Consider the following 13,285-nt stretch of genomic DNA (forward strand, 5'->3'; position numbering starts at 1 on the left):
CTCTTACATAACTGGGTTTTACTCCTGTAGGATAGACTCTGTTTTCTTTATTCCTGTGTTGTCCTGTTGCTTACCTACCTTGATAGAGATTTTAACAAGAGTTTCCATGGAATGACATGGTATTCAAAATTTAATTTAAATGTGAGAGTAAGGGTGCCTGGGTGGCTCAGTGGGTTAAAGCCTCTGCCTTCAGCTCAGGTGATGATCCTAGGGTCCTGGGATCAAGCCCCACATTGGGCTCTCTTCTCTGCTGGGAGCCTGCTTCCTCCTCTCGCTCTCTCTTCCTGCCTCTCTGCCTACTTGTGGTCTCTGTCTGTCAAATAAATAAATAAAATCTTAAAAAAAAATAAATAAATGTGAGTGTAATTCTCCAGGGGGCATTATAAATTCCTTTAGTTAAATTGAGACATCACTCCTTCCTTTGCGATTGGAGAAGTAAGAGTTCCTTAGTTGTTACTCTTTTCCCTTCTAGGAAGTGATGTTATCCATGTTGGTCACTTCAGTGTCAGCACTTATTAGGTAATAATGTGGAGCCTTCATGAATCATGGTATTTGTTTTTGGTTTTTATTTTTATTTTTATTTTTTTACATTTATTTCAAGGAAACAGAGATGGGACAGGGCTGCGTGCTGAGTAGTTGTTCAAACTTAAACAGAATACAGTGTTCTGTTAGGAGTGATGGAGCAGCCCAACAGAAGAGATGAACCAGATCTAGGCTGAAACATTGACCTGAATTCTCCATCTGGGGAGAGGACCCCTGTCCAAGGCTACACTACTGACTCTGAATCTAGAAAGAAAAATTGTACTTCCTTTCTTCCCAAATCCTGTCCAGTTCTTCTGTCTCATCTTTATTTTGGTGCTGGAGGCATCACAGCTGACTTTCCCTCCTGTGTTCTGGAAACCTCGTTGTCACTGCACTCCCTCTCCCACCTAAGCGAGGCAGGCCCTTTCCTAGCCTTAGGAGTAGCTTGGAGTTTTCTACTGCCATTGTAAATGGTTGATAACAGGATTACATGAGGCCTATGTGCATTTTAAATACAATGTTGTCACCACTGCACTGGAAGAGAAGTAAAAATCCATCACTGGGCCACAGGATTAGTTTAGGCATTTGGCACTGGAAGTTGTGAGGACAGATAAAACATGATGTTGTGACAGTTTGAGAGGAAGGTAAGTGCTATGGAAATGAAATAATGGCAAAGTCTTGAAACGTGAACAAAGATGTGGTAGAGAGGTCCTTTTGATCACTGCAAGGACTTAGGAAGCTATTCATGATGAGCAAATGGGACAGATATGTGTTCCTAAGAAATGTGGCTGGCTGAGACATCCGATGTTTTTCTCATGATATAATGTATTCCCTGCTGCTCCTGAGGACCAGTTCCTATTGGATGACAGAGATAACTGTACTCTCCGAGGCCCAGATGCATGGAGTGTATGGAGAGAGGGTATTGATTGATTAAATATGGTGGGCATAGCTTAAAGATGTCACATGACAGTAGATTTTGAAGACAAAAAGGCTGCCGGACACTACCAGTGAGAACCAGCAATGTGTGTGTTGCGCTTCCAGAAAGCATTGGTATCCCAGGAATATAACCCAACATAGGTCTCATCCAGGATAGATGGGTGACCTTGCAAGTATGATGACCTGTGGTTGGCAGGGCACTCCCTCACTTCCACTCAGCCCTGGGATGTTCTCTGATCTGTCCTGTTCTCTGATCTATGTGCAAGGAACTGATTCATAGAGAAGTCAGTCACCAGTTTCCAGCAGTGACGATTTCTGTTTCAAACAGCCTTCCCAACATTTGGGGTAGCTGTCCCTATGTTGTTTCAGAGCTCACGTTGTCCCTACACCCCTCTTGACCTCAGTGAAAAGAGGATTTGTATGAGTTGTAGAGACAGGTAACATTCAAGTTGCGTAGCATGGTACACTCATATTGAACATGGGATCAGTTGAAGGATAATAGATTTTTCAGTAGCTGTTCTGCTGTGGTCAGCAATACCATGAAAGCCTGTCATGAAATGCAGAAAAGAAGGTGGCTATTTGCATATTTACAGATCTAGTGTGTTGGTACATGCTCAGGTCTTCTGAAATAGCCCAGATAACCTCGAGCATAATCTGATTTTTACATGTCGTCTTTCTGGGATTGTCCACCCCCGTCCATAGTGCTTATACTTGAATTTTCTTGGCCCCAGGATAACTGCCCAGCACCAGAGAGCAATCCATGTTTCTTGCAGCAAAGGAGATGGTGTAAACCTGACAAGACATAGGGATTTGATTTGAACTGTTTCCGTTCCCATTCAGGGAAACCATCCTCCCCAAGGCACCAGTCTCTCTACGCTATTGACCAGAACTGTTACAAGGGCCGGTCTGTGTTGAAACATAACTGTAGCAGAGGTGCACGTGGAAGATGTTTGTGAATGTCTCTTGTTTGAATTCTTTCACAGTGTCTGGCACAAAGGTGATGACACTTTGCCCTGAAACTGACTACTGACTAGCTGTTTCAAAGAAGACCTAAAATTGAGAGTGTCCTTAATCTTAGTGCATGCGGATCTTCTGCTGCATGCATTGGCGTCCTGATGAAGACTGCTTAAGCCTGTACTTGTTTCCAATTGTCCAATAAAAATAGTCAAATACAGATTCATCGTGAGAATGATATATTTAGCACTATATAATCCATAACATGTATTAATGTCTTTCATGTGTTTCTTAACTTAGAAAAGTGTTTACATAAGTTCCAGATCAGTTTAAAATAAAGAAAACACATATTTATTTATTTTACAGAAGGCTCAGGTGAGAGACAGGGGAGGGAGAGGGAGAGAGAATCTCCGAGTGACTCTCTGGTGAGCTTGCAGCCTGACACAGGGCTCGATCTCAGAACCCTGAGACTATGATCATGACCTGATCTGAAATGAAGAGTTGGAAGTTTAACCCACTAAGCACCCAGGAGCCCCACTTTTTTTTTTAAGCATCATTCATTTTAGAGCACACTAGTAAGTAGAGTGAAGACACAGAGAGAGAGAATCCTGAAGCAGACTCACTGCTGAGTGGAGAGCTGATGACGTGATCGAACCCAGGACCCTGACATGAACTTAGCTGTAATGAAGAGTGGCCACTTAACCAACTGAGTCACCCCAGAGCCCTTGTTCCCATTCACCTAAATTTGGATTGCTTTCAATCAGGAACGTGAACTAAAGTGTATCAGGGGTGATCTGAGCTCAGTGCTTGGTCAGTGCTTATGGCTTGGTTTTCTCCCCAGAAGCCTGTAAGAGAAGCTTCTGAGGTTGTCTAGGGTTTCTTTGAGTCTTCTAGTGGCGCAGGAATGGACGCTAGCATCAGCCATGGGAAGTGACTTAGAACGTGCATAGCTACCCAGACAGAGAACAGAGAATGTTCTAGTTCAGAGCATTGGCTGTACACCCAAGTCAGTTACAGGTGCTGACAGTTCTCCTTAGCCAGGTAGGTTCATCTATACAGGAGAATAGGCAATCAGTGGACATTGTGTGTAATGGAGTCCCACCTACACTGACAGCTATTGGGTGAAATATTTCTACCATGACTTTGGATGAATGCTACTTTCTTAAGTTCACAGAGTGGCCAGGGATGTGTCTTTGGTGGTATGGTGTGCATCTTGGGTATCTTCCAGACCTTTGCAGTTGGCCTTGTGGCCAATGGTTGGAAGATCTTAAAAGTCAAACCTTCCAGGTACATTGACTTTGGGATCTACCCTGCATGTGACTGTATAGCAGTGCCAGGTGAGCAGCAAAAGATCATGAAGGGAAATGTATCTGTACTGTGGTGGATATCTGAGCCAAATCATACAAATGCCTTCTACAGTATTGTCACTATTCCTTGAATTCATGTGGTGTTCTAGTGATCTGTGTGAGCATTTCCTTGATTGCCGTTTTAGTTATAATGGTCATTCCACTCATATTTGTGTATAAGAAAGCTTGGTAGTATAGTGATAGCATCTTGATCTTGGGTTGAGGACAGGTGAGTTGATTGTACAGGAAAACAGATAGTCTATTTTCATGGCCAAGGATCGGGCATATATGCTAGATGTTCCTTGAAGATACTGAGGTTTCCTATGCTCGGAGTCTCCAACACAAACCCACCGCATGTGCAGTGTGTCCCTGTATGAGTTGGGGGTGGGCGGCTGGCCAGAGGAATTAGTGTGATGAAGACGTTTATGATGTTTGCTGTGTCATGAGCCATAAGACACTTGGACTTTGACCTGGGAACCTCTTGTCTTCTGCCCGTATTGAAACACTGTTACAGACCAATGGGTTACAGTATAGAATGTGTGTCATCTTGGAATTTTTATATTTATTAAGATTATCTGTGGACTTTATTCGAAACAAAATAGACATTCATAGGTCTGTTTCTTGTTTGTTTATTTAAGTTGTTGTTTTGGTTGTACCCATAAGTGAATACGTATAGTATTTGTATGTCACTTAGTTCACATCGCATAACACCTTCTGGGTCAAACCACATTATCAGAAATGACAAGACAGAATGAAAAGAGCAAAAAGAGACACAAATACGATGAATAGCATGAATGTTACCAGTGTGGAATGGAGAAGGATGATGGGCAACATGAGGAAGTGGGAATGGGAAGTACAGGCTTCCATGGGGTGAAAAGAATACAGGGAAGTCCTCCAGTGGTTTTTCCATAGCATTTTATGGTGCCAGATATTAGCTACTATTGGTGAGTATAGCAGCACCTATAGAGTTGTTGAATCCGCATGTTGTACACCTAATGTAATGGGACATTGTAAAGTATATATTAATAGAAAGGAAATCCAGGTAGATACCAAGAAGTATATACATATGTAGATTAGTGTCTTAAGAAGTTGCAGGTAAAGAAAACTAACCCTACTCTTCCAAAGAAGCTAATCCTAAGTATTCATAGTAGGATAAAGTCCTAGGAAAGCAAACTGATCTGTATCACAGTGGATATCAATGTTCCTTAATGTAGAAAGGAAGGGACAGGGAAAGAGAAGCATGTGCCTACCAGAGCAAAGAAGGGAACTGCAAGACAAAGAAGAGCCTGTGGTCTTCACAGGGCACCCAAGAAGAGCAGCCCATTTCGTACATGAAAGAACAGTCATTTCTCTGAGAGATTCTTAACTCCCATTTCCTTGAATTTGGTCTCTTTCATTTCACCACTGAGGGGCATCAGGAAGGCTTTTCTTTGGAAGTGGATTCTTTGGGGAAGACCAGAAAGTGCAACCAGGTTGTATAACTGTGTTCATTTTAGGCAAAGTCAGTTTTCAGAACTAAGTCTAGGTTCAAAGAAGTGATCCTGTAGCCTGAAGACATGGGTACTAGTAAAAATGCAGGGAAAATGGGTACTAGTAAAAATGCAAGGAAAAATTGAAATTGATAAAGGCCATGGATTCAGTGGGCTCCAAGCTACAAAATGCAGCATTGCAGCCAGAAGCAGATTGCACCTGCATTTCTTGTGAAGGAGGGAGCTGTTTCCATGAATATGGGAGCATGGAAAATTGAAAAAGGAAAAATAAGAGAAGAGTGATTGGGTTAAGTTTGCTATGCAGGAGTAGGGTTGGCTTGAATGAAGAGTGAAGGGAAGCAAAGGACTCCATAGTCACCTGTATGCTCTGCCCCCCTTTTAGGAATCTTTGAAACTATAGTGATTGAGTCTGATTTTTTGGTTCATGGTTAGGAAATCAGTCTTAATAACTTGTCTAATTTTAGGAATTCCCTGCTTTGTTTTGTTTTTGTTTGTTTTTTTCATAAATTTCCCTATTTGGGGGTGCTGGGTAGCTCAGTGGGTTAAAGCCTCTTCCTTCAGCTCAGGTCATGATTCCAGGGTCCTGGGATTGAGCCCAACATTGGGCTCTGTGCTCAGTGGGGAGCCTGCTTCTCCCTTTCTCTCTGCCTGCCTCTATGCCTACTTGTGATCTCTGTCTGTGAAGTAAATAAATTAAATTAAAACAAAAACAAATTTCCCTATTTATTATTATGTAATGGTTTATGGAATTAAAGCATTGCCAGTTTTGTTTTATTGATTGAAAGGGGCATTACTCTCTGTGTTCCATTAATGTTAACCTTTTACTTAAGACTTATCTTTATTTCATTCCTCTACTAAATTTCATCCTAGTCTCTTCCTTTTTTAGTTCCTTGGTGGAAATTAAGTTGTTTATTCCAAGAATTTTCTTAGCTCTGTATTGTACAACATGAACAACATGGGAAATGGAAAGTCTAGCCGGGAAAAACTGGCAGAAATAAACAATACAAACAATGACCAAAAGCAGTAAAAAAAAATTAAAATGATGATTTTTAGGCATTTCTAGGCATTTCTGTAATCATGTCAGGTGTGAACAAGGAGTTTTACTGTTTCTTTTTCAGTTTAGATTCCTTTAGTCTATTTTTGGTTGCATAATTGTTCTGACTAGAGTGTTTAGTACTCTACTCAAAGGCAGTGGTGGGGTCATTTCATTACCTGCTGATGATAGAGGAGAATGTTGCAGACAGTCCCTACTGAATAGGTTTCATCTTTTCATACATCTGTGGCATTCATTAGGTTGGGGTTTCCTTCCTTCTCTACTTTGAGTGCTTTTGACACATTGTCCTGTATGCCCATATTTGTATTCTGTCTCCCTTAATGTGATCATGTCATTTTTCACCTTCATTCTGTTAATATGGAGTCTTGAATTTATGGTTTTATATATGTTGGAGAGCCCTTAATTCTAGGTCCATTTCCCACTGGATCATCTTGTAAAAAGGGAAAATGTGCGTTTGATTCAGTTTACTCTCTTTTATTGGGGACTTTGAGTGAATATGCCTCACAGGTAGAATTTTGCAAACTTTGTGATTTCTAGTGTCTTCATCTGGCTTGCATGAGCTGGGAATGCTGGTGCCACAGAGAGAGTGTTCTACTAGTTTCTCTGATCTTCACACCTTGGAAATGTTTGAGGAGATTTGCAGTCATTTCTCCTTCAGTGTCTGTTTGAATATCCAGTGAACTCATCTGGCACACAATTTTTGTTTGTTGGATTTTTTTCATCTATTCCTCTTTCATTCGGCTTCCTAGTTGTAGATCTGTTGAGATGTTTTCTATTTTCCTGTGTGATCCAGTCTAAATTTGTTACACCTTTTCTGAAATTTGTACTTGTCTTTTAGTATCAATTTGTGGGCACTGATTATCCACTGTTGCCTCTTATAATTACTTTTATTTCTGCAGTCAGTTATACTGTGTCTGCTTTCACTTCTTCACTTAATCTTTATAGTCTTTTTTCTGTTATTCTTCATTTATTTAATCAGCTGCCAGTGTTGTTGATCTTTTCCACCAAACAACTCTTCCTGTGCTTGATATGTTCCTATTTTTACTGTACTCCATTTGATTCAGTTCAGTTTTCTGTTTCCATATCCTCCATTTTTCTGCTAATTTTGAGGTCATATGATACTTTTTCTGATTGTTAGAGATACATGAAAGTGATTTCTGCTACATCATGACCATATCACAGAATTATGTATTAGGATATATGGTCAATATGTTGTGTGCCATGTTATGTATCTATGGAGAAATGAGGTCCTGATGACTCCTTGTCAGCCATCTTTCTGACATTGGCTGTTTGACTTGATGCTTCTGCATTAGAAGTCTTCAGTATATTCTTCTGATTATAGTAAGTGCAATGGTTTTACTTTTATATGGTATCTTTCAGCTGTATCTTCACATGACACCAAGAATTTCCTGCTGAAGTGGAGCATAGAAGGTTCTTTACAGAATGGATCAATGCACAGTTACAAAGATAGTGCTGTTGAGATTTTACACTTACACACAGACTGGGACAATGATGGAGAGAGTGAAGGGCATCAAAAAAATTCTGGACGATACACCCAAACCAAGGCAATTGCCCTTAATAAGAATGTCACTGCCCCAAGTGGTGAAGGATATAAACTGCTGCAGAAAACCTCCATTTTTAAGTCAACTGTTTCTGCAGAACAGTGTGTTTCTGTCAGCAAAAGCTCCAATCAAATACTCAATCATAGCGATTTTTGGACATACCATTTGGCAGATCTGGAAAGTAACCTAGTCCATGCTGAAAGTAATGATTTGAGCCATTTAGAAAATAGGAATGACCTGACCTTAAGTCAGAGATTGAGAAATGAAGAACAAAGTCCTCAGTGGGAGCCATATGAGAGGCGCTTCAGTGACGAGTCAACCCGCCAGAATGACCAGAGGCTTTTCACTGGAGACAGAATTGCTCAGTGCACTGAATCTGAGAAAACATTGAACCAGGGCTCCAGGGTTCACAGATGTGTCAGGGCTAGGTTTGCAGAGAGCCATTATGAATGTGATAAATGTGGGGAAGGCTTTCATCCAAGCTCTAACCTCAGTATACATGATGGTCACCATTTGGGAGACAGTCCTCATAAATACAATGAATGTTGGAAAGCTTGTAATCAGTCCTCCATTGTTGGTGATCATCAGAAAATTCATGAGGGAAAAAGCCCATTCACATTTAATAAACCAGGGACCATGTTTAGTCAGTCATCAAGCCTAAACATCAATGAGATAATCCCTTTGGGAAAGGAAACTTACATTTTTAAGGAATGTGGTAATCCTTTGACTGCCATTCAATACTATCTCAACATCCAGCAAATGCATACTGGAGTAAAAATACACAAATGTGAAGAAGGTGTTCAAACATTTAATGACTATTCATCAAAAAATGGACATTCGCAGATCTATTCTGGAGAGAAACCCTACAAATGTCCAGAATATGACAAGGATTTTAACAATCACTCAGGTCTTAATAGACACCACAGAATTAATAATAGAGAGAAACCTTACCAATGTCATGAATGTGGAAAGACCTTTAATCAGTGCCCAGCCCTTCCTTATTCAGCATCGCAGAATTCATAGTGAAGAGAAACCTTACCAATGTCAAGAATGTGGAAAAGCCTTTTGTGACAGGTCAACCCTTACTCAACATCACAGAACTCACACTGGAGAGAAACCTTACCAATGTCAAGAATGTGGCAAGGCCTTTACTTGGAGGTCAAATCGTTCTCGGCATCACAAAACTCATAGTGGAGAGAAACCTTACCAATGTCAAGAATGTGGCAAGGCCTTTTGTGACAGGTCAACCCTTACTCAACATCACAGAACTCATACTGGAGAGAAACTGTACCAATGTCAGGAATGTGGCAAGGCCTTTAACCACAGCTCAGTCCTTGCTAAACATTACAGACTTCATACTGTAGAGAAACCTTACCAATGTGAGGAATGTAGCAAGGCCTTTATACACAGCTCAAACCTTACTCGACATCACAAAATTCATACTGGAGAGAAACCTTATCAACGTCAAAAATGTTGTTAGGCCTTTACAGGCACTTGGTCCTCACTAAACATCATAATATTCATACAGGATAGATGGCTTATCAGTGTATAGAATGTAAGAGTGGGGCACTTGGGTGGCTCAGGTGGTTATGCGGCTCAGGTCATGATCCAGGGTCCCGGGATTCAGCTCTGCATCAGGCTCCCAGCTCAGCGGGCACCCTGCTTCTCCCTCTCCCCCTGCCTGACCCTTCTCTCTACTTGTGCTCTCTCTTCATCTCTCTATCAAATAAAATAAAATCTTGAAGAATGAAAGAAAAAAAGAACGTCAGCAAAATTGGTTAAAGAGTGCTCAGTGATTCATGCCTACAAGAGAATTCATATTAGACTATAACCTCCCAAATACAACCAGTGTGGCAAGGCCTTTGTCCAATATGCACGCCTTCTAAACTGAGAATTCATACTAGAAAGACACTGGATGAATAATGCGGCCAAATCTCTAGCAGGTACACAACCCTTACTGCACGTCACGGAATTCATACTGCAGAGAAAATTACGGATGTAATGAATGTGAGAGTGCTTAAGGACTGCTCCCTCCTCACTGCGTATGAGATATTTTAAATAGGAGAGTGAGTGTACAAATGCTAAGAATGTGTCTGACCTCTCAGTGGGATTCCCAACGTTCTTAACATCGTTCTTTTCATATAGGAATGAAAATGTGAAATGTAAAGAATGTGGCCAACTGGAATTCAGTGCTTACTCAATATGTCAAATGCATAGTAGATTCAAACCCTTGGAACAATGTGAGTATGGAGAGGCCTTCATTTTAGTATACATTGGAACACACTCCAGAGAGTGCATTAAGGAAAGTCCATTGAAATTTAGCAATGTTTTGAAAACTATTGAATTGAACATCAGATGCCAATGAATGTTACAGAAATCAAGCCAATGGAATACATTATTCACCCTACTCAGACATTACCCTGCATGAAAATAGTGATTATAAGGAGAAATCAGACTGGAACACTTAGAAAATGTATATGGTAGTCTGTTGAACAGATTTAGGGGATGGACTTTTTCATATATATAAGGATTTCAGTATTTTAAAATTTTTACATTAATCCTATATGTGATTTGTGACTAACAATATTAATGTATTTCCTCTGAAATCAGTCTGGAAAATTGCTCTGTTCTTGTGGGTGTGTAAGAACACGGGGATGATTGTTGCTACATCAAAGATATTAGATGTCCTGCTCCATTACGTGGGGCTCATGTGTACCTAATTTTCCATGGCAGATGACCGTATGATATACAACATACGAAGTACATCTCAGTGGAGATGGTGCTTATGGTTATAACACTGATGTAAGATTCCATGGGATGGGTGTTAAGAGCACACACTTCTGCATGTATTGAAACTAAAGAACTTCCTCAGTATTAGATGTAGGAGGTTTTCCTAATTGTTCTTTAAGGAAAAAGATAACCGTGCAGGAAACTATGAATGTATCTTCCTAAGTGCAATCGCTAGAGAGTATGACTTGATATGATTAAATGAGGAAATTATGACAGATGACTGCAGGAGGGTAGCTAACTCTTCCCTACAATGCCATACCATTGTACATACACATTTCTGCAAAATGTACCTCAATCCTGAAATTTTGGGAAATAGGTACTACCACATCCTTCTGACAACACTTGAATGCTTTTGCACGTGTCTGTTCTGTATTTCGAATGGAGACAATAGAGTGGATTTGATACGCATTACTCAGTGTATGTATGATGCTAATATATTTTTATTAATAAAACAGTGGTGGTTTTTCTTGAAAAGATTTTATTTATTTTGTTGACAGAAAGGGATCACAGGTAGGCAGAGAGGCAGGCTCTCTGTGGAGCAGAGTGCTCAATGTGGGGTTGGATCCCAAGACCCTGCGATCATGAGGAGAGCCGAAGGCACAGGCTTTAACCCACTAAGGCACCCAGGTGCCCCGATAAAACACTGTTTTTTAACATATGGATATGGGTATGTCATGAATGATGTGTTATTCTACGTCTAGTGTTCATCTGTTTCATTGTGGGTTATAGAAGCTGATCGGATCCATCACCTGTTTGGTAGTGGAGTAAAACAATATACCTAGGACACCATTTTCCCACTGCTCTGAAGGTTTAAGGGATATGTGATTATTTTTCCCCAGTCCATGCTATGATTTTCTCCTCTTTGTGAATAGGATGATATTACTGTATGTGTATTACCAAGCTTTGTGACACAGAGGTATTGTTGGTGTTTTAGCTCATGTACTCCATGATACTGCTACTTGGCATTGGTTTTGTGTAGCCAGTAGTGTTGTCGGGGCCTTGTACCTACAGGAGCCCTTCTCACTAGTGCATTCCCTAGTCAGCACACTGTAGGGTGACAAGTTAGTGGAACGTCTCATACAACATCTGTACTCTCTCATTGTCAGCCACCATCACTCCTTTCTTCCAATGCCTTCCTTCCCATGTCCCATAGAGAAGATTCCCCCTCCCCCAGAGCTTCCCTAAATCTGTTTTATTCAGAATGGCATATTCTAGACATAGACTTGGGACTCTGTAGCAATGTACCATGGCCCCACATGAAAGTATGTGCCCCACATCCTGCATTGAGTGTTGTTTTCATATGTCTGTGAAGTACACATGCACATCTGACCATCCTATGTATGTCATAGATACCCCATAAGAAAGAGAAATCTTTCGCAATTGGAGTGATGTGGTAGCCTAGGGAAGAGACAAAAAATATTTAAGATGAGGGCTTAGCATGTAGGGTAGGACAACTGTGCTGAGTTTCCCAAGTGACTTCCTAGATGTAGAAAAATAACTTGTACTTGTTTTATGACTTACTTATCTCCAGATCTCCAGTTGTATTCACCCTCATTTTTTTCTTCCCTACGTAGGAACCACAGCTGTTCTCTTTTGCCTGTGTTGTGGAGAGCGTGTCTTCAGAAGACCTTTAATTGAGATTAGACAGATGGAAAGCCAATGGGTATTAAGACATATATAGCACGGGGATGTGGGAATTGAATCTAAGTAAAATATGAGGAAGGTACCATCTTTCAAGATAAAGATAAGACCTATTAAAAGGAAATGTGAGGAACTCTTTCCCACGTGGGGAGGGACCCGGAGGTGGCTCCCTTTAGTCACCGCAAAGACACAGGCAGTTCTTGTTGGTGTCAATTGATGAATACATGTCATGGGGAGAAGAGATGACTAATATGGGTTTCTCAGGAGTAGGGAAGGTCTGCTTTTTCCTGATGATATGAGATTGACCTGCTGTGTCTTCCTGAGGATTAATGCTGTTGGCTGTCATTGATGACTGTACTTCCCTGCCTAGATCCATGACAAGGGATGGAGGAGGGTGTTGGATGATGCAGTCATGTGGGCAGCTTTAAGATGTCATGTGGTAGAATAGATGTTTGAGATGAAGAAGCCTTCTGGACAGTGGAATAGGCTGGATCAGCTGGGCATGTGCTGTGGTTGCTCCCTTGTTTGCCAGGTAACTCCAGTCAAGGTCAGTTCCAGTGTGGTTGGGAGATCCTTCAGGGAAACTGCTTCACTGCTGTGCTGGACCTTCCTCCCTTTCTTCAGTGCCATCATGAATGTAGTACGAGGGGTCTCTGGGTGGCTCAGTCATTAAATGTCTGCCTTAGGCTCAGGTCATGAGCCCTGAATTGGGCTGCCTGCTCAGTGGTGAGTTGATTTCTCTCTCTCCTCTGCCCATCACCACCCAGTACCACAAGTGCCTCTCTCATTCTCTCAAATGAAATGTATTTCTTAGATGGGGTGCCTGGGTGGCTCAGTGGGTTAAAGCCTCTGCCTTCAGCTCAGGTCATGATCCCAGGGTCCTGGATCAAGCATGCATTGGGCTCTCTGCTCAGCAGGGAGCTTGCTTTCCTCTCTCTCTCTGCCTGCCTCTCTGCCTAGTTGTGATCTCTGTCTGTCAAATAAATAAAA

At 41.2% G+C, this 13,285-nt stretch overlaps 1 protein-coding gene across 3 annotated transcripts in view; it reads left to right on the forward strand.

Moving 5' to 3' along the window:
- The window catches only part of LOC122911693 (putative zinc finger protein 56), a 30,089-nt gene that overhangs the window by 9,246 nt on the left and 7,558 nt on the right, over positions 1-13,285 (forward strand). Inside the window, exon 5 of one of the 3 annotated variants that reach the window (XM_044256662.1) lies at positions 7,683-8,844. The exons of 1 other annotated variant lie outside the window; for it this stretch is intronic. In XM_044256662.1, the coding sequence (XP_044112597.1) occupies positions 7,683-7,698 (16 nt within the window). In that variant the 3' untranslated portion in view covers positions 7,699-8,844. Of the gene's footprint in view, positions 1-2,441; positions 2,589-7,682; positions 8,845-13,285 lie in introns of those variants that run through there. One more of the 3 variants, XM_044256661.1, reaches the window with a different exon arrangement.

The sequence above is a fragment of the Neovison vison genome, chromosome 7, assembly GCF_020171115.1.
Source record: "Neovison vison isolate M4711 chromosome 7, ASM_NN_V1, whole genome shotgun sequence".
Classification (NCBI taxonomy): domain Eukaryota; kingdom Metazoa; phylum Chordata; class Mammalia; order Carnivora; family Mustelidae; genus Neogale; species Neogale vison.